Genomic DNA, 26797 nt, shown 5'->3' with positions numbered 1-26797 from the left:
TTTGGGGGACTCTTAGGAAAGGATTCACTTTGGGGGCCAGTCCTACACCCTGCATTCGTCAGCCTGGTGATCATAAAGACCCCTTTCCCAGAGACATGAGGAACCCAATTATGATACTCAGAATAAGAACATTTTTTGAAGCAGCAGATGTTTATGCTGCTGCAGGCTTCAGAATTCAGACTTTTGTTTTATTTCTAAGAACACAGGAGAGCCAGATCTGAATCGAGAGCCCCACCCTGGTCTTCCCTGACCTTTGCTCAGTGGAGTGTGCCTTCCATGGGCAGAGGCCAGGCTCTCATCTGCTCAGCTTTGCTCTCTGTCTGAGATCAGCGGGCACCTCCAACTCGGCTGAGTGATATGGGAGTGGCCTGGGGACTCTGGTTCCATGATGTGTAAATTCATGCCTCTGGGCACAAGAAGGGGGGAAAAAGTAACAAGTCGGTTCATTCCACTTGAGTGGGCAAAGCTACAACAGCAGGGATGAAATCTGCTGCCTTCAGCTGTCAGGCTCAGTGCCTTGATGCTCTCATGTCCTGGTTCAGAGTACCAGGCCTAGAGGCCCTCACCCACATCTGAAGGCCCTGGGGACCTCACACTTGACCGTGGGATTCGGTGCTAGAGATTCACAAGCTCCTCTTGCAGAAACAACCTCAGTTTCTCCCCTAATCTCTGGGTTACGTATGTAGGCATGGATGGTGCATGTCATGAGTTGGACAGAATAAAGAAAAGCAGAATGCCTAAGTAGCTGGAGAGTATTGAAATATGACACTGTGACAACAGTTCAGAAATGCCACAGTTATTGAGCACTGACAGTGGTTGTTTCTGAGTGCTTTCATGGATTATCTCATTTAGATTTCACAGCAACCCTCTGCGAGTAGGGATTATCATCATTGTCATTTTGTAGATGGCCTAGCAGAGGCACAGAAAGACAAAGTAACTTACATAAGACCGCAAAAAGTGACTAAATAGTAGAGCCAAGAGTCAAATCCAGGCTCTAAGGTATCTTGCCTTTTTAGTGTTTTTCTGTGGTAGAAAGAACCATTTTCTGGGAAAGAACTTTGCGTGGTTGCTAAGGCTCCCTAGAAACGCTCAGCTCTGGGCAGGTAGTGACAGAGATCAAGGAGTAGAAAGAATAGGCAAAATTATCTGTGACCTAGCCAGGCTGGCCTATGGCTGCTTCTGTATTCTTAGATGCAGAAACCAAGATATCCTCCTGATTGTCTGAGAATATTCATGGATGGGGAGCAGTTTGTTGAGAACCATTTCAGCAAAGAGATGTCAAATTCTCTCTTGAGTTTCCCCCTCTGTGCAAAAGGGTGCCTTTATTGAGTGGCTGCTGTGCATCTGACACTGCTTTATCCACTCTAAAGACTGTTAGAAAACGCAGGATATGAATGCACCACTCCAGGGGTTTCCCATCCATGTATACCAAACTTCTTCAGGTTATACCATCTTTTAAATTTAATTTAGAGCAAAAACAAACAAGCCTTGACTTTTATATCAGGGGCAATACATGGAGTCTCTATATTCTCAAAATCTCTGAAAATCCATTTCTCATTTGAATTTGATGCCCCTAAGTTTACTTTGAATGTGTGTCTGATTTACACCCTCATACCCAGTGCCAATTCTTCGTAACAATGGGGATATTAATGCCATGCTTCTGATGCCCCTAAAGTAGCAGGTCCTCAAGGGGTCAAAGGGACTAAGAGGCCTCTGTTGTACTCTGCTTTGACAGTCCAGCATGATTAATGCAGAATTGGGCAGCCCACCCACCTCTCCAAGTTGGTATAATATTTTGTCATTTTGGCACCAATGATGGTGCCTTTGTGTCTTGTTTTACTCGTGGTTTATCTTTCTCCTACAGGTTTGTCTTCTGTCTGTGGGGCTGGGCCGGCCTAGAGGCTGGTGCAACCCTCCTGTCTTCGTCCCCCAGTTACATGCATTCAAACAAGTCCCTCCATGTGGGTTTCATCTCCTATGCCTGTCAATCACAGCACTGAAGACCTGAGGAACCCCTCTCCCACCAAGTAGCTAGACTTCCGTGTGCGTTTATTTGTCCTTCCACAAATATTTTACTAAGTTTCAATTTCAACACTTGTACTTTTCATTCACGAGTAGACGTAGTTCAGTTTGTGGAAATAAATGTTCTGGGTGAACTGGGACCTCTGCCACAGCAAGGTTGAGATCAAAACCTCACCCCATGAAACAGAAATATTAAATACTGTGTATCCATAGAAAAAAAAAGAACAAATTTGCTACATTATACTGTAATAATTTTTAGCATCGCCCAATAAATTATAAGGAATTCTTATGGCAGGAACCATGCCATTCCTGGCTGCAGCTGGGCCGTCTCTATGCACTATGCCTAACAGGTCGATGGGAACTCAGTCGTTGTGTGTGGATTTGGATAGGCGTCCCCAGGGGTCACAAAGCTCACACTTAAAAGGAAAGGACTCTAAAATTTGAATAACATCCAAAATCTATTAAAGTCTTCCTCTGAAACCTAAATCCCTTCCTTTTTTCCATACTAGTGTATGTCCTAATTCTAACAAGAATATCAATGAAAATCTTGCTAAAACCAGAGCAAAGAGGAAAACTTCTTATTGACAAGAAATAGTCAAAGGCTAGGGGCGCAGAGGGTAGCGTGTAAGCCCGTGTGCAATAGTACCCGTGTCAGAATCTTGCAGGCTTTGACGTGTGACGGAAATAGAAGCTCTTCCTGCAGATAGCATGTGCGGCCACCGGCCACATCTAGGTGACAAGAATGACTCCATAACACAACTCCTCCAAATCCCACAGCTTGGCCCCTCACCCGGTGTATCCCTGCAAGCACCACATAACTGTCGACGTTGATGAAAAGCCCCTTCTCAGGACCCCCACCCCTACTCTTTTTAGGGTTCCCTCCAGCATACTCTACTGAGAGCACCTTCGTCGAGAACAACAAGGTAACGGAGCCCGTCTCGCTCCCAGTCGAAACTCGAAAGGACAACACACACAGACACACACCCCACAGTGCATTCATGCATCCTTGTTTCCTTAAGGAACAAAAAATCATTGATCAAGGGACCCACCTAGAGGGGAGAGGAGGAGTCCATGAAACTGTGTCTGAGAAGCCCTTTTCCAATTACACTTGAATTTGAGGAAGCTGATTAAAGGTGTTCTCTGAGACCCAGGCATGAGCGGGGGCCCCTCTCTGTCTGGAGACTTCCTGAAGATGAATGTCCGCAGGACCACTAACGAGCACCTAATGAGCCTATAGACTGTCAAGGCGATAACTCAGCTTCCCATGGAATTCCAATGCGAGACCCTGAAGGCACAGGATGGATGGTGAAGGGCCTAATTATTCTCAAGAACAGAACTGATTCGGAAGGCGTTTGTCTGAGCGGACTGCTAGGCAGAAGTAGTCCCTGCATGTTAGGGAAGATAATTAAAAACGTTTTAAGCAGCCGTGAGAATAAAGAGATGCAATTCACTGCATAATTTAAGACTTTTAAATTAAATCTGAGGCAAGAGACTAAAATGAAAACTTTGATCTGCATCTCATTGTTTTAGTACTTTCATTTACATACAAAGACTGGAACTTAATAAGGAAGATTCTTGAGTATCGCTTCTTCCGTGAGATTTAACTTCAGGACATGAAGGTTGTGTCCTCATTAGATGGATTTCAACGATCTGTAATTTCCCAGTAGCATGGTGAGACTTACGGCAACCAGAAGTGACCATAATGTGATAACACTTCATAAATATTGCAGGACGCTGCCCGCCATCCAATGGTAGAGGAGATGACTCCTGCCGCAGTTTTCTGTGAGACGTTCTTTTGTTGAATTCTTTCCCTGAAAGAATTTGACCTACTTTTTCATCTGGGGAAAAGTCGGGGCTGAGAGAGACGGCACAAAGAGTGAGCAGGCAGTGGAACCTCTGGGCGGGTGTTTGTTGCTAAGCCAGCCCAGATCTGAGCGGGAAGCCTCCCTGTTTTCCTCTTCCACACAAAGGAGCCGGCGCTGATCTCAATGGGCAGTGTGGGATTTAAGAGGCTTTCTCGTGTATTATTCCTTACTCCATTCAGCTTTATTCTTTTTGACTCGAGCAAGGCAATTGAGCCACTCCATTTCTTCTCCCTTGTTGCCTCAGCTTAAAAAGGAAAGAAGGAAAGGGGGCGGACAGTATAGGTTGTCTTTAGCCAGAGACCTGCTGTCTGAAGTTCAGGTTGGATTGCTTCACTCACAACTCTTTCGAAGGCTCCGCTTTTCTCTCCCCTTAATACTGGGCCACACACCTCGGTGAGCCACTGTCCTTCAGGGTTTCGGGGAGTAGATGCTGGCAAAGAACTTCAGTCTGCCTTCGTAAGCAGGAGAAAGAGAGCCTGCCTCATTACGGAGAGCTTTAGCTCGGTGAACATCCCGAGGGCTAGAATGATGAAAGAGTCTTCAGTTTGGGTTTTCAACCTCTCAGCCTGTCTGCCTTAGGCCCTGCAACACTGATGTTCCACTTCATCCACATGGGTGGCCGCTGGCCCTGAATCCGAGCTTTACCCAGCCACACTATTCTTGCTCGAGGGTGTAACTTCCTCAGGTTTCTAGCTTTGTACTTGACCAGCAGTTCATTATTCCATGACTCTTCTGCCTTGCCAGTTGAGACCTCAGCAGAATCTACTGATAATGTGCGATGAAGAGTCTCCACTGTGTGGCAACGACACTGGACTAAATTCTGCACCTTCAATGTAGAGCTGAGATTATTTCAGCAACCCCAAGGGATGTTGGAATATGTGTGGCTGTCCAATAATGCCAGTAACAAGAATAATAGAAGGATAAAAAATTACACTTTATGTGGACTAGAAATGAGAATTAGGATCATCTTCATTCTGCCTAGGTATAATTATAGGTCAAGAAATTGAGGTCCAAATGTAAAATAACATTTCGAAAGGCATATAACCGAGTCTCCTAACACTAGGGTTATTGCCTGGCTTCAGAGGACACCTCTTCCACGTGGAGCACCTCTGTGGACCTCTGTAGAATCCCTCAGGTCTCCCAACATCCCAATAATTTGGGAAGGTGATGAAGTGACATCCAGGACAAGAAATCATATGGATGTCGTAGATGGGGTCGTACCGCTTGGTTAATTTAAGTCCACTGAGTGATAATGCTATATGTAACATTTTTGAAAGCTCTTTTAAAATGTCGACAGCATAACATAAGACAGTATAATGATTCCAGTGTCGTTGTTGTTGTTGTCATCGTCATCCTAGGGGTGGTGGTGGTAGTGGTGGTGCATTTTCATTGGTTCATATGGAATTCACCAGTTAACAATAACAATGCAATCTCCAGATGGCAAGATTATGGGTGAGTTAATTTTTCCCCTTATTTAATGGATGGTTTACATTTTCTCAATGCTACATTATGTTTTTCATCTCCATTTTTATTTTTTAATAAAGCTAACATATTTCTATTACATATTTTACTGCTAGGAAAGATTCATTGCATAGGTGGATTTGTAAAGAAATCTTCTTTCTACTATTTTTTAAGTAATGTAAATTTTGTTCTTATTACGTATCTGAATGTTTTAGAGTGCTTTTTAAGTCATAAAAAGCATTTGTAAGATTTAAGTGACTTGGCGGCCCTACTGTTTTCCGGCCGAAGCCTACTGAGGTAGTTCTGGAAGCCGCGGTGCACTGGTATCAGCATAGCAATGTCCTTTGTCACCTAGAAAGTGTTTCCAAAGCACAATGGGTCAAGGTGCTGACCTTGCCATACCACAGCGTCTCAGTGGAGTGAAGCGGCTTTGCCTTCTAGTCATTTATCTGTTCACACAAGCCAAGTGTCCCTCCCACCTTATGGCAGGTAATCTGTTCTTTCTAAGCCAGACACCAAGCACAGAAGACATAAAAATGAACTTTGGAAATGCGTTGTGCATTCACACACACGGTGCTGCAGCTTATTTGCCAGTGAAGATTTAAAGTATTTTGATGGTCCAAGTGTTTGATTGGTTGTACACTCGGTCTAGCATTAGATCCAGAAGAGCACGGATAACTAGGCAAGTGCCAAGAGCCAGAGTTATCAAAGCGGGACCCAGTCGTCTGCATTTCATCAGCGAAAAAGTGAACCATCATGTATCTGGTCAAATGATTTGGCGCGTCCACAGTCTGGTCTCCTTGCCTTTGTCGCACCCGAGTTCTCTGGTGAGATCATAAAACCCTATGCTCTGCCCTCCTGGCGCATGAATGTTCCCCCTCCTGGTCAAGGCATCCACGTTCTTGGTCGCCTTTGCTTGCAGATCGGTGCACTTGGAGAGATGCTTGTGCCTTGGAAAGCCATCTCTGAATAGGCATCAGGTAGAGGCTGACTCTGTATTCTGAAATTGTGCTGCTACCTAGGTATCTTGAGACTGTTTTCCAGAGCTCAGTTTTGAAATAGAAAAGAAGCTCACAGAGCACGATTTGAACCAGGCATCCATGGGAAAGACTCTCTCCCAACTGATCTAGTGAGGCAGCCTCAGCTCTCAGCAATAGTGGCATCTGTTCCAGGGCGTACCAAAGAGGACCAGAACTTACTTGGGAAGAGAAGATGCATGCACACCACCCTTTTACCATAGATTGCTGTGCCCTGTGCTAGAAGGGTTCCATTCACCCTCATAAAATGGCAGCTCCAATATGAGTACAGTGGTTGGTTCCTGTCTAGAGTCATCTCACTCTCTGTCAAACACTCCCATCAACAGGTGCATCTTACATGCCCATGGTCTTTTATAGATCCTGGTTATTCCACTGGGCTCCTCTTACATCACTATGTCATGGAGAACTGGATATGTGTTGGCATTCCTCTAGAGGGTTTTAATTGCTGAAGCTTACAAAAGCTCTCTGGTTCCACGTGGGAGTGACGCTGTTCTTCAGCACCCACCTGGGAATGAGCACGGTAAAGTAGTCTGAGTGTCTTCTGTGAGCCAGCAGGGGGGTGAGGACCTGGGAGGTAAGAAGAGCGTGGTTCAGCCCAGCCTTGTGACACTACGCAGAATTTAAATCTGTTAAGTCTGAGTCTTTAGGGTTGAAGATTAAATGAGATACTATGGAAACGGCAGCTGTTATTATTTCTTGCACAGCAGAGTGTCAAGAAATGTTCTCTCTCTTCTCCCTTAGTGACCATCAGAAGACGTTCTAGAACAATGTTACTTGAATACTTTATGTAAGAAGTCACAAGGTAGATGGCACTTCCCTCCTTATACTCATGTCGACATTGAATCTCTTGTTTGGAGGCCAGGGTACCTCGTGCCATGCTTGTCTCCTTCCTTGCTTCTCGTCAACACCTTGCTAACCTGAGTCTAAACCTGCCATGAGAGGGGTTTGCAAGGCAATGGGGGGCCGCTCTGATGCTCTCGACCCTGCCCAGATGTCTTTAGACATGAAAAAAAAGGGCTGAGATACCTGGTTTTTGTTTAATGCAGCTTAATGAAAAAGAGCTTCAAATAGCAACAAAAATCCAAGAGCAAAGTTGGGTGAATCCCACCATCTATCTAACCAGTATCTGTGTTACCTTCCAGTTAGTTCCCATATCCTTCACCAATATTTCAATATTTACAGTAATAATAGAGCTAGAATAGTGTCTTATCTTTTTTACTGTTTGTTGTGCTATACCATATCCAACCCTTTTTTTTATTTGGTGGAATCTTTATTTTTCCCTCATTTGTTCCCTTTCTCTTAACCCTGTGGCACCCCCTGCCCCTCGCCTCACCCTCAGGCAGCGTGGACAGGCTGGGCATGTTTGCAGGCACCTTTCTCTATACAAACCCACCCGGGTTTATGGTACATACACTGTGATATTCGTTGCTTTTTTCTTTCAAAAAAATAGGTATCACTATTGTCACTTGTCTACATGTAGTTATTTCTACATGAACTTGAAGGTCGTTCCCAAGACTGGGTGTGAGTGGCTGCAGAGCCAGGCCCCCTCTGGAGCTCGGCCAGGACTAGGCTCTGGCACAAAAGCCCAGTGTCTCTCTGCAGAGGGTCCCTACTGCCGACGGGAGCATCTTGGAGTCACATTTCAGTCTGGAGCTGTCCATGTCGAGTTACTGCATCGTTTGTTTTCCCTTTTTTCTCTGAAGCCATGTGACGGGAACTGATAGGTTCACACTCCTCTCATTCCTCAGGTTAATCTTGGCTTTGTTGTGGCCGTTTGATATATTTGTTTTACTGTTAGAGTCAGTGATGTGATGCCCTTGGAGAATCCCCATGTGGATTTCAGTTGGCTTTTGTGCCTTTCTCGGGCACTTCTTTTGAGCTAGTAATGTTCTCAGTTCTGTATCTATATTAGGGCATGTGACTAAATGGCATTAGGTCTAAAGATTTATGTACGACAGTCCAGCTATTTGCCAGCCTAAATTCTATATCAGGGATGATGACTTGTGATTTATTAGATTGAAGGTACTCTCGGTTATAGACAAGATCTTCCCCAACTCCTAATTCCAAATGCCCGTTATTTCCTATATTTTCTGTCTTCTTGTGGCTTGAACATGATACTCCTTCACCAGAGAGAAGACACAAGAATTGTGCATGGAGAGGGTATTTGAGACCTTGCTTCTTAGCAAGTGTTATTAGTTTGACTTAAATAAACTCATAACAATTCTCAAAAAAAAAAAGAAAAAGAAAAAGCATGGTCCATGGAGTTCCTGACAGCTGGCCCATCTTTCCACTTATGACCAAAACTGTCATCAGAGGAAAGCAAGTCAAAGCCAGGAGCAGAGTCCAACAAGAAAAGAGAGTAGTGCCCTGCCTCCACCATCACCTCCCTCCCCCCCTCCGAAAGCGATCCCGAGTGACTTTCAGTTAAAGAAGCTCAGCAAGTACTGGGCTGCCTGGTAGGGTTCAATTTCTATAAGAGATGCTGATATCAGAGGCTGAGATGCACTGATTTCAAAACTAATAAACTATGGGAATTAATTTTGATAGGAAGGTGCATGTAATTTCCTGTTGCAATTCATATGTCAGTATGCCATCATCTGCCCTGAACTACCTTAATTGGATTCCCAGCATACTGGCCTCTTCCTTCATTCATCCTCAATATTGGGACCAGAGGGATCTTTTTGAACTAAAAATATCATCATGCCATTTTCCACCAAACCCCTGCTTAAAACACTATTAAGGGCTTCACATTTCTCTTAAGAGGAAGATCAGAATCAGAAACTTGCCCCACAAGTCTTAACACGTTACTTTCTCCCCTCTGGTCTCATTTCATAACATGGTCCTACTGTGTCTGTCGCCTCAGCCGCTCTCAACCGCACCACCCACTTCTGCCACAGGGCCCTTGCACATCCGTTTCCTCTGTCCTCATGGCACAGACCCCTCACCTCCATGGCATTCACTCATGTCCTTTGTTTGGTTCATTTAGTTCTTTGCTTCAGGCCTTCTCAGCTCAGATATCACTTCTTCTGGGAGGCCTTCCTTGAGGTTCTTAATCAGATCAGAACTTCAGCGTGTCACCTCTCCCTATTGTGCACACTTGTAATACTATGCACGCTCCTTCCCGTCACCCCCTAGAATGACTTTTATTTGTGAGATTGTTTATTTAGAGTTACCTGCTTCCCTGGCTGGTGTGACTCAGTGAACTGAGCACTGGGCCTGCAAACCGAAAGATTACAGGTTTGATTCCCCCTGAGGGCACATGCCTGGGTCCTGGGCCAGGTTCCTAGTTGGGGGCGCATGAGAGGCAACCAAATGCTGTTTTTATCCCTGTCTTTCTCCCTCCTTTCCCCTTTCTCTAAAAAACAAATAAAATCTTCAAAAAAAATCTTAGCTACTCCTTGAGACGCTTGCCCCAAATAATGTGAGGAGATTAAAGGCAGGCTCTTCTTCTAGGGTCAGCTGGCAGTGACTCTGTTGAAAATTCAGAAAACATGGGAATGGAAACTGACCAGAAAAACAATCAGGACCCGATCAGTCCAAGTCAGTTGTCCAAATGAAGGACACGTCAGCAAGAGAGGCTGACATTTATATTTATTAGTGAAGGGAATTCGAGTAATTGCACAATGTCTAGACGTGTGCATATTTGCTCAGTAGTTTTGAATGGAGTTTCTTTCTCCCACCCTAGGGGAGGATTTTTGCATTGTCCACACCGGGAGTGAGCTGCTGTGTTCCCCGCTCACAGCGCATGGCTGGGCATAGATCAGAAGATTAGGTCACGTAGATTCATAGGATTTGAACTGCTTTCTTTTTCCCTGTGGATTAATCTTAAATGTCAGCATTTTAAACTTGGCCTTTTCAAGACATGCTACCACATAAACCTTAGTTAATCGAAAATACATTTCTGGTTCAGAGTTGTTTTTTTTTACCCCAGAATGGGAGCAGCTAACAAAACAAACAATGCAAGTGCATTAAAGTATAGGCTGTGTGTAGAGGAAGCTGGTGTTTGTCAAGTGGGTCTAAGAAACTTCGTTCCTTAAGAATCTTGAGTATAATTCCAAAAGCCTTTTTTTTTTAAACAGGTCTGGAATTTTATAAAGTAGACTTGATCTTCTCCTACCCACCTGCAGGAGATTTAGAATCCTATGATTCTAAACAAGCTTTAAAAGGGGTATTGCTAGTCTTCTACAGTTACGTTGTTTTTACAGCCTTTGGGTATAGAATTTTACAGATTATCAGTTACTTGTGTATCTTTTATAACAACCCTTTGAATTAACACAGGGAGGTATTATGAGCATTTGCTGGACCAAAGGAGGCTGAATGACATACTTGGCATCATCTAACCTGTGAATGGCATACTGAGTTTCAGGTGTGAAGGAGCCACTGATTTTTTACCCACATGTAATGAATGAAATGGAATCCAGAGACATGGATTCAAACCTCAGGGCTGCTGCTACCTGGCTCTGTTAACCTTCAGCAGATGATTCAACCTCTCTTGATGAAGCATTTTCATCTGTAAGACAGATGAACAATTCCTACTTTTCTCACCAGACTAAGATCCTGTAAAGGATAAAATGAGATCATTTTGTTATAGTAAAAAAAAAGCTGAATTATAAAAGAACTAACCATCATTACCTTAACTAATGGTAGGGCTGAGCCTCATGGCATATAGGTGTACAGCGAGGTGTCTCCTGTCCTTTCTCTGGCATGGGCAGGGAACCAGAATGAAAAGGGGCCTCAGAGGCTCTGAACACCAGAGAAGTGGTCCAGGACCATGACAAGTGGGGGGATATTTAGAACTGTATACACCTTATTTTATTCATGTGGATGGTAAGACTCTAAGCAAAGCCATCAGAGGAATTGAATATCAGCTTGGAGCTCATAATCAAACACTTAATCTTTCCAACCCAGAAACTCTTGGTAGTTGGTGCCCTACGGAGTTGGAGAGCATCCATCCTAGTAAATGTCTGTCTGCCAGGGGATGTCATGGGGATTCTGTCAGACACAGATGGATCCTCCCCATGGCAGGAGGGGGCCAGAGCTGCTGTGATGCTGGAGCCAGCAACCAGGACAAGCCCCGGCCCCCGGGGCAGAGCAGCCAGGCCCAGACCCCCTCTCCTCTGACGCTGGGCTGTTTTTCAGGGCGACGTGCAGAGGACGTTCATCCAAGTGGACTTCGGTGACGGCATCGCCGTGTCTTACGTGAACCTCAGCTCCATGGAAGATGGGATCAAACACGTCTACCACAATGTGGGCATTTTCCGAGTGACCGTGCAGGTGGACAACAGTCTCGGGTCTGACAGCGCCGTCCTGTACTTACATGTAACTTGTATGTGGTTACTGTTGTTGATTTATGACATAATTGAAATGTCGTGTCCTTTTAAAATGTAATCCCAAGTTTCCTATCTAGAAGAAGCTTGCTAGTTACTTTTTAGCAGGACGGGGAAGGAGAATAAGAGGGCCTCGTGGGGAGGAAGTAAGAAGAAAGACAGGGAGTGGAATTTGAATAACCTTGCACCCTGGTTGGCTTCAAATTTTTTCATTGCGTTTACTGTGCCTCTCCCAGGTGCCTGAGCACCCGAGGTACAGCACCCGTGTCTGGAGGCTAGGCCCCAGCAGCCTGCTAAGCTATTTGATTGAATATGAATTTGTCCCTTTTGCGGGGGGGGGGGGGGGGGGGAGGTCGGAAATGTTTGAAAACAAGCCATTTGTATGGCCAATCTAATGTATGGAGAATTCGCATCAGTAATTTCTCCTCGTTTGATTATTCTTCTCCCACATTCTGTCTGCCTATTAATATTTTTTAGATTTCTGCCCTTTTAAAGAGCGTGTTTCCTGGGATTTATCTGGAGATGATGTGTTGTTAGAGGGAAGGCGGTATAGAGGGAAAAAGTGTAAACTATGTTAAGGAAGCCGCACTAGGAAACAGTTCCAAGAAAGGTTAAAGCTTTTCCCCATTAAGGAATGTATGGGTGTACTAAGTTATGTTGACTGGTAATGCCTTTTACAGTAGGTTTGTGAGTGTCCCCAGGTAGACATAGGACTTGTTTAAGTTGCTAGAGAAATAGTTTACTTCCAAATGAATGTAGCTCCTTTCTATGAAGGGCCTTTTTCAAATTCATTCTGAATTCCAGGCCAAGAGTATTGAGGCTGGGCAGTAGTGCATGCCACTCACCTGCCCCTGCCACTGAACCCAGCTGGGCACAGAATGTGCTCGTTAAAATAGTTTTCAAGTGGCTGCGGTCCAGGGGGAGGACACACTATTTAGGGATCCCCAAGAGATCATTTGGCCCCTAAATAATCCTGCTGTGTTAGCAACTCTTAATCTTTATTTCCTGCACTCATGACAGAGATGCCTGAAGAAAGACTTCTACCGGCTTCTTTGGGTTTAAACAAAGTTGTACAAGATTCCCAGTCAGCCAACTCCACACCCCACTTTTCAGTTAATTTTTTGTAATTCTCACTGTGTGCCAGGTTTTGTGCTGAACAGATTCTCAACGTGTATAATCTCAGTCCTCAAAACAACCCTGTGAAGTAGACAACATTAGAAACCCTACTTGTAAAAGCTAGTGAGGTCCCAAGAGCTTAGGTAACCCATGTGAAGCTGCGTACCTACTACGTGGCCGAGCCAGGTTTCAGGCTCAGGCCTGCCTGACTCCAGCCCCTGCTCCTGATTGCTAGGGTTACTGTCACTGCCAACAGTGGCTTGGGATTAGAGGAACTAAGTCTCCCCCAGCCCTCATCCTATCCCCCCACATTTTTGCAGATCGTCCTGAAAGAACGTGAATATTTATGTTAGAAGTGGTGGGCTTGCTACACACCTGTGTAGCTTCAGGACCTATTTCCTAGGCTCACTTCCTGCCGACCACCTCCCCTGAGCTGTTCTAGATAGACTTCCTGGCGTTGCCTCTTACTAAACAATAGTCTCAAATGATGACATCATGGGAATGATCATGCAGCTTTCAAAAATACATCATGAATATTGGTTAGTGAAGTAACTCTCAACCAGATGACAGTGCATTTGCTGACAGTGGCTATCATTTTCTCCAGTTCTGTAAGGGGGATTTCGGTTAGAGAATTTCCTGCGTAAGAATTACAGGACTTTCATTCCATATCCCTTGTGCTACTATTAAACATCTACTGTACCCTATGCCTAAAGACCAACTTAAAATTCAGCAGTAGCTTCTTGTTTCCATTTCCCGGGGTCTCTCATAGAGTCCTGCACAACTCACCCTCCTGGTCGGCCTCCTGGTGGGTCCTGTCTCATCCCTAAAAGTGATCATATCCCTAAGGGGTCCCTCCCCACCCCAGCCGTCTCCCAGGTTTACCGAATCCTGGGAAGGAAAAGCAGCACAGAGCTCACCTGCTCAAGATTAAAGGTTGCTGAAGTCACAACATGTAAAAGAAATGAAAGAAAAGAGCTTCTTTGTTCACTTGCTTTTCTTCTTTTCTTTTTCTTTTGGTCCCCATTAGCCGAGTTGACAGGCAAAAGGATTTAACCTTAACCTTAGTGGAAAATGATTCGTGATGGAAAGTTTTGCGTTCTGATTTTAATTTTGGTAGACTCATCGTGAGTCAGGTGCTTGACTGAGCATGCCTCATGTAATGGAACCCCTGGCCCCGGGGACAAGAATTGACTCTTTTGTACTGACTATATTAAAGGGGATTATTTTAGAGCTTTCATTAATTCACATACATCCAAAACCTAGGAGCAGTTTCCGTGTGTTCGTTAGCACCTCTCCCCTGAAGGACCCGTGGTGTGCTGCTGCTCACGGGGCCCCCCTTGCTCATCGGGCATCTGTCTGCCATGGCAGGCAACACTGGCCCTTCTGTGCAGGTGGAGGAAGCAAGGATTGGAGGAGAACTGTGACTCTGGCACCTTTTAAAGTAACAGGAAGTCAGAGCAAGACCATAATTGATTCACACCTCCCAAAATCTCAAACCTGAAGGGTATCTGGCAATTTTCAGTGCCACAGTGCCAGGATGCGGTGTGGGGGTGGGGGTGGCATTTAGAAAAAATACAAACAAAAACCGCGTGCAGGACTGAGTTGGGAGTTGGAAGATCCAGATACTATCCTGGCCCAGTCACTCCATTTCTCTGAGCCTAGGTTTTTCTCTGTCGCAGTAAGGAATGTACATTGTGTTTCTGAAAGGTTCTGAGGAGCATAGTGTGCTGTGCCCTGTCAACTAGTAAGGCTTGATTGTCGATTATCACAAAGTAGCACATGCACTTGTACTTCATGGGTTCTAAGCAGCAAGTCCCAGCTCAGCTTGCCAGGCCTGCCCTCTGCCCCTTCCACCCAACACCCTCCCCTCTGCCTGGGACTCTCCCCCTATTACCTGTCTTGAACACACTCCCTCCACTTTCTGGTTCGGAAAGGTGGTTTGATTCCACATCACAGGCTTTTCATAGCGGTTTGCAAAGGTCATCAGAAGCAAGTGGAGATGATATTCCTGCTGTAAGGTTTCTAGGACGGGGCCGGCAGCTCTCACCAGGTGGCTGGGCAACCTGTTGGAGCCTGTCCATTGGGAACTCCTTAGGGAAAGTCTTCACTCTGCTCTGCTTGTTTCAAACTGAGGGGACGCCCTCCCATGGTGCCACCATTGTTGCCTTGCCTGGGACAGAGAATTTAGAGGACCTGCAGATTTCCTCTCAGAAAGCTGCCCAATCTAAACCAGTCTTGCAGGGGAAAAAAATCACTGAAAACTGCAAATTTGCAGAATGGAAGGTAAAAATAAAAAAATGAAGGGGACTTTCTAGTCCTTCCCAACCAAGCCTCACTCTTCAGCTGCCTCCCTGCAGTTTTTGGCATTAACGCCGTACATGGGCGTCATCCTTACTTCGATGTTTGCAGCTGTCTTTCTGTCTCCATCTCAGGGTCAAGTGATCTGTTTCCCAAGGTCCTGGGCAGGTTTGCAACTTTTCACAGGGTCATTATATTGGCCAGCAAATGCCCTGTTTGGGTTTTGTAAAGTGTGGTTTAATGAATCACCTGCCCCAAAATTGCATGACAAAAATGTGGTGTCCTGGGCGCCCTCCCTGACCTGCTGAGTTAGAACTCCCTGACGTGCGGCTCCATAGTCTGCCGTGAACAGGTTAGGAGGATCCTCATGCACACTGAAGTTCAAGGAGCAATATTGTAGGATCTGGTCTTTACACTTGATGTGCTTATTTCTTCTGGTAGATGTTTAAACATTGCAGACAAACAGCAATATGATGCATACTTGGTAGTTAATTTGGTGGTCGGAGGAGGTCTATGAGCAAGCCAGAACAATCGGTGCACGCGTGCATACAGACACACATGCACACGATAGTCAGCCAGCTGTTTCCTGGGGCACAGTAGGGACCAAACATGAAGAGAGCAGGGAAAGCTCTTTCACAGGAGGAATTCTGCAGTCCCTTCAGCCACCTTGCTAGAAGACTCATATGGAGTGATGCAGTGCCACCTCCCGATCCTTTTGGGCATTGCAGGCACCTCTCTGATGGAGAAGCACCTGCCAGTCTGTTCAGCTCTGAGCTTGGTGCAGCCAGCCAGCCAGCTGGGGCCTCCAGGGGCTGGAGGTTCACTTCCCTGGCTCTATTAGGGCAGACCACACCCTCTGTACAGAAGAGAGATGCTTAAGTGGTAGGTTTGGGGGCAGCAGGAAGCAGGTATATTAAACATCCAAGAAGTAAGTGAATAGAAGAGGACCTGAGAATCCAAAAGATAAATTCCTCACATTTGTGTGAATGTGTAATGTATGCACATGCAGGGATGAATTCATGCAAACGCATGTGTGCACTTCAGGGCCCACAGCCCGACCGGCTGTGTGTCCTGAATGCCTCTTAGACCGCCTGGGCTTCTGGTCCTTCCCTGTGTCTCTGTGCCACAGCCCTTTCCAGCTGTTTCTCAGACATGGGGGGCAAACCCTCTGCTCAAGGTCTGTGCACTTGCTCTGCCCTCACCCCGGAGCATCACTGGCAGACACTTGGTGTTCTCCTGTGCTTTATGCAGCTCACTGCTCAAAGGTCACTTCTTCTGAAAGACCTCCCTGACCGACCTGTCAAAAACAGCACTCTCTCCCCTACCCCACGCCTGCCTCCCTCCATAATACATACTCTCCACCTGGTGCCAGGTGTCCCCAGCACCTAGAATAATGCCCGACACATAGTAGCACTCAGAAACTAGTGAAATGAATGAATGACCATATTTCAGTCACAAGATTCAATTTTTGTCATTAACAGGATACATGGGCAGCATCCTTACTTTGATGTTCTCATTTTTTTTTAATGTTAAATAATCATAAGTGACAGGGACCAAGAAAATGACCCCTTTGAGAATGGAACTAAGAGAGGCGATCTAGTTCTCGCATTCTAATGGATTTAACTCAGATTTGGGGAGTCAGGAGAACTGTCACACGAGAGGGGACCGTGGAACTGAGACTTGAAGTCTTACAGATGCTGTAACAAAGGTGGTGAAAGCCAAGGCCTTGGGGTGGGACGAGGCATGGCCTGCCGGAGCGAACGGGAAGAGCAGGAGCCGTGCACTGTATGGCGGAGTGTGCGGTGTTCATTTTGCAGTGCCCAGGTCATATTTAAGTCATCAGTAAGTCGTGACTCTTGCTAGCTCTTTTGTTAAAATGGGAAAGTCTTATCGAGCATGTCCTCTGGCCAGCACTCGGGCTCTGGAATTGGGCTGCTTTAGCTCACACCCTGGAATGAGGAAGGTCAGCTTTCTCTGTTTGTTCATGTGTAGATGGGGAGGATGGTAGGGCTGCTTCGTGAGGTTGCTGTGAGGATTAAATGAGAATAAAAAGCTGTTAGCAGGATGCGTGGTACACAGTCATCACTCAGTAATGTTGCCCTTTCACTGCCTCATTGAACCACTCTGACTTACGACCCACCCCTTTTTATCATATGACTTACAAGCCAGAAAGTCAATTCTGTTCTGTGTGCTGGTCACGAAGCCTCAGATTCCATAGACAGAGAGAAGCAAGCACAAAGGCAGAGACAGGAAGTTAGTTCCCTCGTTACCCAGCCATCGCGCGAGTATCTGCTGTGTCTCAGAAGCTAGGCCAGCCTTATTGGTAAAGATAAATAAATATGAGGGGCCCTTATCCTCCAAAAGTCTGCAGCCTGTGTTCTCTGTCTCACAAATTTTTGATTAATAACTGTTCAGCTATCATTATTATTATAATTAAGTCATGGGGATTTGAATTTTGACCTAGTGAATAGCATAACGAACTTGGCTTTCTAGGATGATCTCGGAACAGTCCAGACGGTGAGAAGGTACATAGTCATGACCATTCACTGTGGGGTCATATAACATATATGCCTGCAAGAATGAAGTCCCACAAACACGCATACACATTTCAGGGCCTGCAAGGACAACAAGCTGCGTGTCCTGAATGCCTTTTACATTGCACGAGCATCCTCTCCTGCCCCCATCTCTGCACTGCAGCCGTGTGGGTTTTCTTACCATTCTTCAAATGTAGAGAGCCACCTCCCCATCAAGGCCCGTGTGCTCACTGCACCCTCACCCTGGAGCACACATTTTATTCCAGGTGCTGGGACACCTGGCGCTCAAAGCAGCTTATGTATCATTGAGGGAGGCAGGCACTGGACACGTGGAGCAGCAGGTGGGTCAGACTAGGGGTAGGTTAGAGGCAGGGAAATCGGTAACAGAGTCGTAATGGTCTAGGCGAGGGCGTGTGGAGTATACGAACCAGCACAGGATCCGGGTGGGTGAGGAGAGCTCTGAGAGATATTTATGAAACCAAATCAGTGGTTTCCTAAATGGGTGTGGGTGGTAATAAATAAGCTATCTAGACTGACTTTCTGCTTCTGGGTTGCTCCCCTGGGTAAACATTGGTTTTATTAACCAATATTTGGAGACTCCAGACGGGGGAAATCGTGGGTTTTTAGTGGAGTCTGGAGTCAGGAAGGTGGTTTTGGAACCCTCAGCAGGTAGCTGATGGTTGAAGGTCAGAGTGTGGATGGCAGTGCTCAGTGGAAGAGCACACGGAGGGAGACAAGCCACAGGCAGCGTCCTGGGAAACACACGTAAAGGTCGAGCAGAAGAAGAGGCAGCGACTGAGCAGGCGGGAAGGCCCGAGGTGCCACTTCCTTCTCCGACTCATGGAATGACGGTGGCAATGACAGATTTCTGTCATGTTCGCCTCAGAGGAAAAGGCATATTTTCTTGGGCACAGTGACTCAAGGAGAAAGTCACACGGGTCATAGGAAAGGTCCTAGTGGTTCTCTATGAGGAGGATGTTTCTGTCTTTGCGGGCTTGTTCAGCTGGTTAAGGTTTCTGGTCTAATTGGCCTCCATGGACAGAATTATCCTTTTTTAGTGAGCACATCCTGAGACACGGAGAACCGCAGAGCCCCCTGCCCACTCACTGCCTTTGTCCTAGACAAGCCTAAGTCAATGCCAAACACAGTCTGTCCCGTACTTACCTACCCAGGTGGCTTTACAGACAGGCACGTGCACACACAGACTCACACACACTCACACACACACACACACACACACACACATTTACACACAGAGATCTTTAAATCCGGTAAATAATAAAGAGTAATTACCCTCCCGCCCTCACCACCCAACATGGATCCTAGCAGATGTTCACAATCCTGGTTCACCGTCGAGGCTATACCCCCTCTTGGAGACACTTGGCATTTCCCTGTGAAATCCCCTCGTAGGCCTGTTCATTAAGGACTTCATAAATGACTTACAGATTTTTAAACTTTTACCCATACGTGACTCAGATTTTAGGCCTGGAAGAAAGTCAGCAAATGGACAATGTTGAGACGTAATTATTCTCAGTATATCCCTTTCTCTAAAGTAGAGAAAGCGCCTGAGCACTTGTCTCGGGAAATAGGACTTGTGTTTCGGGGGCTTCCAGAACGGACTGTGTATTCTCCTCAGGGCAGAGGAGGTGGAACCAAGAAAGCCCTTCCCACTCTATGTGTCCCCTCTTCTCTTGTGCCTCAGGTCCCCTGGAGCATGTGCACCTGTCCCTTCCCTTTGTCACCACAAAGAACAAAGAGGTCAACGCGACTGCAGTGCTGTGGCCCAGCCAAGTGGGCACCCTCACCTACGTGTGGTGGTACGGGAACAACACGGAGGTGAGTCGTGTTGGAGACAGCACGCGTGGGGCCTAGGGGCAGCTCAGCGCAAAGCGGCTGAGGCAAGAAGAGAACAAGACGGCTTATGGAAGTCAAGAGTTGGGGCGGGGGGCGGGACGGAGGGAGCCCTAGCCTCTGGCCAGCGGGCTCTCAGTGCACCAGTGTTCCCATCGGTGCATTCTCCGTCTCACTGTCCTCTCAGTTTCTCTGCCTGTGTCTGTTTCTCCCTCTCACCACTTCACCCTCCCCCACTTCTCACCCCTGTGATACTGTCCTTCCCTACATGGACTTTCCCTTGTGGTGACCCTTAGCAGCAGCCTGAGCCTGATACCCTCACAGATTAGCACGGAAAATAATCTCTTTCTCCAAAGTTCTAACAGCTGTCCTGGAGTGGTGTGTGGTTCATCAGGCCCTGACCTCAGTGCCGGGGCAGAAAGAGAGGTGCAGAAGTCAGCCTCCTGAGAACAGCGCAGACCAAGACAAGGGAGGGGTGGTCCCCAAAGGGAAAGGAGGCAAATGGATACGGGCCAGGCAAAAGCAACAGGTGCTGTTTATCATCCAGTCCCCTGCATCAGACACAGCCACACCTTTCGGTCAGCTTTTCCCTTTCTGTTTTCCCAAAACATTCCCTGTGGTCAAAAGTCAGCAGACATTTTGAAACCAGTAGGACCTTAACCTCATTTACTCGGAGTCCTTCATCCTGCAGATGACAAAAGTGAGGATGAGGCCGGCAAAGTGGCAGGTTCCAACCTCATCCAGCTGTCTGATGCAGAGGCCGGAGCTGAGGCCTTCTGAAACCTGCATGAATTTTTATCCTTCCCATACGGGGCTGCATGCTCTGTTCCAGTTTTAAACTCACCCCATTCTCAGAAACTAAAATTTGCTTCCGAATTCAGGCAGGAGGACTAGGGCCCCTGAGCACCCCTCCCACAGGGACGGACTGCCCTGGACTGGTACATGCCCATCTTCCTCCAGCAGAAGTGCTTTCACTTCATGTCTTACCTGCTCCAATGCAATGCATTTTATTTTAATGCAAATATTGCTCTACCCAAGAGCCAAATTTTGGCTTAAGACACAATTTTGCACAGGCCAGTGAGGCAACCCCTGACCCCAGACTCAATACAAGCCTGACAGTGGAAGGAATCTCTCACCTTACAGTTAACAGAACTGAGCTGAGAAGAAGCATCCTTTTTATTACTTCTGAAACCATGCAAACTCAGCCAGACTGGGTCCCGTGACCCACAGTGGAAGAGCATAAATCTCTGTTATTTGCCTGAAAGCGAGTACTGGAAGGTGAAATTCCTAAACAACTGTATTCTCCGTCTCCTATTGTTTACCTTTTAGCAGAAAACCAATTTCCAACAGATCATGTTGAGCAAACTTCATGGGCTGGCTTTAGTCTTCCTCTGCCATACAGGGAATTAAATGAATTTTGATTTTAAAATTAATTAAGGCAGGAAAGAAATGATTGTAGGTAGTGAGTTGAGAGAGGTCAGTAAGCTAATAATCTTCCCCTCCAGGACCCTGGCATCCAATTGTACTACAGGCACTGCTCCAAATCTTTCTCTTTTTTTTCCCTGAGTCCTCAAACCACTCTCCAATTAGCACTTGTTTCCATAGCAGCTGCTTCCAGAAAACTGCTGATAGGGCTTCTCAGAGAAGCTAAGCCATGCCAGGCCGCGGCTGTCTACCCCCCGCCATTTTTGGTGTCTGGGGTTGCTGTGTTCCTTTATAATTTATTAGGGACAGTATACCCTGGAGGTAAGCACCTGGCAGCTGGTAGATTTTCAGTGACTATTGGTTCAATCTGGTTTAATAGGAGCCCTCTGCTTTGGTCTGCTTTGGATATTTCCTTGGATTAAAGGGTCTGCTTGATGTGAGCAGGTTATCCATACAGACAGACACACCCCACCAGCAAGCAAGACCTATCAATCTCGCCAGCTCTCAGTCGGCACGGTGCCAGAAGAGAAGTCTCACATTCACAAGGAGTGGGCAGAGCCTCCTGGGGTCACGGCTCTAACAGTCCCCTTGTGGCCTGGACTTGAGATGATGGGGGGGCGTAGATGGAATCAGTTGTCCCCAGAAAGAGCCTCCGCTGAGTCAAGTAGCTCGTCGGCCCCCGTCTCATCCGTAAGGGAAGAACTTGCCCCTCACTCTGCGCCCTTGTTCGTTTTAGCCCTTGATCACCTTGGAGGGAAGCATATCATTCAAGTTTACTTCCGAAGGGATGAACACCATCACGGTGCAGGTCTCAGCGGGGAACGCCATCCTGCAAGACACCAAGACCATCGCGGTGTATGGTGAGTGCTCCGTCCTCGTTCACTCATCACTGCCCTCTTGCTCCGATGAGGTTACTTAGCACCGCACGGCCAGACCAGAGGTCATCTGGCTCCTGACCTCTAACCAGAGCACAGAGGACAGCAGTTGAGAAAGAGCTGAGTCAGGTCTGGTCCCCTCCTTTGGGGAAGACGTGGTTCACCATCAGACTAGTAGTCACGGAACCCCCCAGGGTTTATTGTTTCGTTTTCTCTCCGTGGCCCTGGGGCACATAGAGTGACCATTCGCTCACTCGCCTTATGTAGGGCAGAGTGAGCCTCATTCCGCACAAGGCTTTTTCATTCCGCTTGGTATTTTGGTGGTGTTTGGATAGCTAAAACTAGTCATAAAAGAAAATGGTTAATATTGAGGCTTTTTATAAAGTTCAACTTTAAAACTCTTGATTATTAAAAGAAGTCTATTCTAGCAATGACTAAATACTCTGAACACCTTTTACACACAAATCTGTGTCATAAAAAACTTCTAGTAGACTAAAAGAGAGGGAAGGGCAATAACAGATGCCATGCACTGTCACCGACTGGATATTGGTTTGAATAAGTCACAGTACAGAACAATTCTGTAATCCATTGGGGAAGCTGAATATGCTCAGAGTATTAGAGTGAATGGAAATGTACTTAGATGGAAAGGTGGAATTATTGATGGAAAATGGGAGCTTTATACAAATTGATCTCATTTGGAGAAAATTTTTCTGCATACAAAGATATTCAGATGGATGCACTAAATGTTATTAGTGGGTGGTAAAAATGTAAACTTTTATTATTAGTATGGAAGTGGTACATGTGCATCATTGAAAATTAAAATTGGCCCTGCCTGGCGTAGCTCAGTGGACTGAGTGCAGACTGCGAACCAAAGTGTTGCAGGTTCAATCCCCAGTCAGGGTACATGCCTGGGTTGTAGGCTATGACCCCCAGCAACCGCATATTGATGTTTCTCTCTCTCTTTCTCCCTCCCTTCCCTCTCTAAAAAATAAATAAAATCTTTTTAAAAATTAACATTAAAAAAGAGTTCAAAAGAATATAGATAAAGTAAATGCTGTGCAGAGACAAAGGGCACAAAGGGGAGGAAGAGGAGGAGGGAGAATGAGATAGATAGACAGACATACAGACAGACAGGCAGGCAGGCAGGTACCAGCTGGGTCAGATAACACCCACTGTCCCAGTTTCAGAATTAATGGACTCTGATGCATGGTCTGTTTTTCATTTCTCACCTTGACAGCTGACCTTCAAATTCGGAAAGTAATTTGGAAGCAACTTTGAACATGTCTAAGGATGATGTCCCTTGCCTAACTCGGTGTTAGACTTCATAATGTGTTCTCCCCGCTCTGTCCCTCCCCTCACCGCCAGAGGCTTCATAAGCCTCGGTAAGGCTTGAGAGTGAACTGAGGCTATGGGTTCCTCACCTGGTCCCATCAGGGAGGCAACCTCCCAGCCAGGGGCCCAAAAGGAGGAAAACTTTTGCTTCTCTTTCTTTCTCTACTTCCTGTGCCGTGGGATGCATCGAATCCTCATAGCAGCCCTAGTGTTATCACTCTCACTTTTCCAGAGGGGTAGGTAACTTGCCCTCACTAGTAGTAAGTGGTGGAACTGGGTGTCCAACACAGGCCCATGCTCTGAGGTTACCCTGCTTAGCTGCGCTCATGTCTTTTCCATCGGATGGCTCTTTCTCCTCTCTCTGCCTCCTTGATGTCACAGGTGTCACTACCGGGCACTGACCCATTCGTCCCACAGATGTCCCCTTAGTGAAGCAGTCTTATGATTAGAACAACAGAGAGAACTTTACACCTAGGTGGTCTTTGGTTTATATGGTCCGACTATCATTTTACGGATAGGAAACTGGGGCCCAGAAATGGGAAATTTCTGGCTTAAGGTTATTGTGCTGTTCAGTGACAGCTCCGATAACAATCATGGTGATGGTAGTGGTGATAATTAACATTGATGAAACTCTTCCCAGCATCTGTTCTAAGCACTTGATACATATGATCTGTTCTATTGAACAGAATTATGAGACAGACCTATGAGATATGTGCTATAATTACCAGGAAAGTGAGAAAATATGAGATAAGTATAATAAACCAAGCCTAAGACTCTGAATCCGGCGAGAATGTTTCTATCCTCTTTCCACCTCCTTGCAACTCTTAGTTCTTCCTTTTCCTAAAATCTCCTTTTTCCCCATAGAACAGTTTTAGATTTACAGAAACATTACAGAAAATACAGAGAGATCCCATATATTCCTCTCTCCTCTCCCCCACCCCATTATTAACATCTTGCATTGGTAAGGTATATTTTTTTTTACCATTGACTATCTTATAATGTTATCATTAACTTTGTAAGCCTACAGTTTACATTAAGGTTCACTTTTTGCATTATACAACTCTATGAGTTTTGCCAAATGCATAATGCCATGTATTCGCCATTATGGTATCAGTCAGAATAGTTCCACTGCCCTGAAAGCTCCCCGTGCTCGACTGTTCGTCCCTCCTTCCCTCCGCACAAGTCCCACAACCACTGATCTTTTTGTTTCTCTCTCTTAGTTTGCCTCTTTCTGGATATCACGTAGTTGCACTCTTACAGTATACAGCCTTTCCAGACTGACTTCTTTACTTAGCAATGTGCATTTAAGTTTCCTTTATGTCCTTTTGTGGCTTGAAACTCATTTCTTTTGGTCAATAAATAACATTCTGTTGTATAGGTGTACTTGTTGACCTATTCACCTATTGAGTGAAATCTCTCAATTGCATTTGATTTTTGGTAATTTTGAATAAAGCTCCTATAAACATTTGCTTACAGTTTTTTCTCGTTTGTTTGTTTTTTGTGGATACTTAAGTTTTCAAGTCATTTGGGCAAGCATAATTGTTGGATCATGTGGTAACACTATGTTTAGCTTTGAAAGAAACTGCTAAGCTGTCTCCCAAAGTGGCTGTACCATTTTGCATTCCCACCAGCAGTGAATGAGAGTTCCTGTTGCTCCACATCCTTGTCAGCTTTTGCTGTTGTCAGTGTTTTGGATTTTAGCCATTCTAACAGGTGTGTAGTGGTTATCTCTTTGTTTTTAATTTTTAATTTCTAAGGACATACTATTTTGAACTTTTCATATGCCTTATCCTCCCTCTGTAGATCTTCTTTGGTGAGGTATATGTTCAGCTCTCCTGTTTACTTTTTAACTGGATTGTATCCATATTGCAAAGCTTTAAGAATTTTTTGTATATTTTGGATACAGTCCTTTATCTGATGTGTTTTACAGATTTTTCTTCCAGTCTGTGCTTTGTCTTTTCATTCTCTTAACAGTGCCTTGGGCAGAGTAGAAGTTTTTCATTTTAATAAAAAGGCTGTATTTGCTTTTCCTGAAGTCTCTTGAAAGGTATCATCCAAAAGAGCGTCACTCCATCAGATGGGTTAGCTTCCTTTCTAAACGCCTCTTTACTGAAGAGCTTGAGCAGAGGAAGTACTCCCCTTCCTCTAACCAAATTCCTGAATCATCAAACACCCTTAATTTGTCTTTAGTCAGATGAGTTGTGCAGAGTTGCATCTATCTGACTAGAAAATCTGAATGACATTTATGATGTCATTCATATAAAAGGCAAACTGCAGCACAGTGAGTTAGGCAAGATTGAACTCAAGTAAAACAAAAGGCAGGAAGATTTTAAACTTTAGGGTGAGCTGGTAGAAAAGTGCCAGGGGACTTTGCAGGGTGAGGGGAATATCACAGTATTATATTCAGGCCATCTGTGTTTGCCAATTGCTGCTGATGGAAGTAAAGTTCCTACCCTCCCAGAGATAGGGGTTCTTTTCCTTTTTTTTTTTTTTTTTGATGATTACATTTCAAAGGGATGGCTGACAGATCCTTGAGAAAGTCATTCTTGGTTAACAGAAGATTTGCATCTCAAAGTGACAAAGGAAACACTTTAAACTTCTAAGAAAGAGGAGGTGCAAGACCTATATACAGTCAGGAAGAAACCTGCCTGATATGTAGCCAAGTTGAGGAGAACAGGAAGGCCGTCCCCGTCAGACTGAAGGAGGCATCGTGTTTGGGAAGTTGACAGAGGGAAGATTGCCTATCTAAAGCCACGCGATGGAGCAGAGGAAAGAAAATCTCATTGGCATTGTTTCCCTTAATTTTCTTCAGGGCACAGATTTACTTTCTTTAATACAGAAAAGAAAATGTGAACATGTAGAACTCCTCTCTCCCAGCAGCTACTATATATACATATGTGTATGTGTGTGTGTGTGTGTGTGTGTGTATCATTGTTGGTTACCCTTTCCCATCCCGCCACACACACCCCCATTTGGTGAATAAACTCAGTGTAACACTTCTCAGCCACCTTCCCTCCCTGCTTTCCTGCTTTGCATCTAAGTCATTATACAGGGAGCCTCATCGTTTTTTCTCATTTGTGTCCTTTTATTAAGATAAATGTCTTCCCTTTTCAAGGAAGTTTCTACAGCTTGATAAGGGGTTCTGGGAAAGTGGAAATGACATAAACTTATGTCTTCAAAGTGAAAAGTTAGGACTCACTGGCTGATTCCGTTATGCTGCCATTGACCGGGTTACTTTATTCTTCCATTGTTACTTTATTCTTCCATTAGTGTTCCATTATTCTTCATTGGAACTGAAGAGGTGGTATCCCATAGGCAACCAGTGACTCATCCAACAGTTGAAGTTGGGGAAGTATGTCTTTGCACAGACAACAGTGTGGTGCTTGTCAGAGGGAAAGGACAGTGGGGGGGGGGGGTAGGAGAGGGTAAAGGGGGCGTAAAGGTGATGGAGGAGACAACTTAGGTTGGCCAACACAATACAATATATAGATGATATATTATAGAATTGTACACTTGAAAGCTATACAATTTTATTAACCAATGTCATCCCAATACATTCAGGAAAGAGAAAGGAAAATACATCTTTGGAACAGGCTAACTGCCATTAGCGCACCCCTTACAATGTGAGCATCATCAGCACCTGTGTTTGACAAG

General features: G+C 45.5%; 1 protein-coding gene across 5 annotated transcripts in view; it reads left to right on the top strand.

Annotated features, from left to right (window-relative positions):
• Positions 1-26797, top strand: part of SORCS1 (sortilin related VPS10 domain containing receptor 1) — a 485789-nt gene that overhangs the window by 422218 nt on the left and 36774 nt on the right. For all 5 annotated transcript variants that reach the window (XM_028513157.2, XM_028513156.2, XM_028513155.2 and 2 more), the window contains exons 19-21: positions 11525-11711; positions 19363-19496; positions 21673-21796. In XM_028513157.2, coding sequence (XP_028368958.1) covers positions 11525-11711; positions 19363-19496; positions 21673-21796 — 445 coding nt within the window. The remainder of the gene's footprint in view (positions 1-11524; positions 11712-19362; positions 19497-21672; positions 21797-26797) is intronic.

This window comes from Phyllostomus discolor, chromosome 5, assembly GCF_004126475.2.
Source record: "Phyllostomus discolor isolate MPI-MPIP mPhyDis1 chromosome 5, mPhyDis1.pri.v3, whole genome shotgun sequence".
NCBI lineage: Eukaryota > Metazoa > Chordata > Mammalia > Chiroptera > Phyllostomidae > Phyllostomus > Phyllostomus discolor.
The sequence above is the reverse complement of the archived record's forward strand: the minus strand, read 5'-3'. Positions and strand labels throughout refer to the sequence as shown.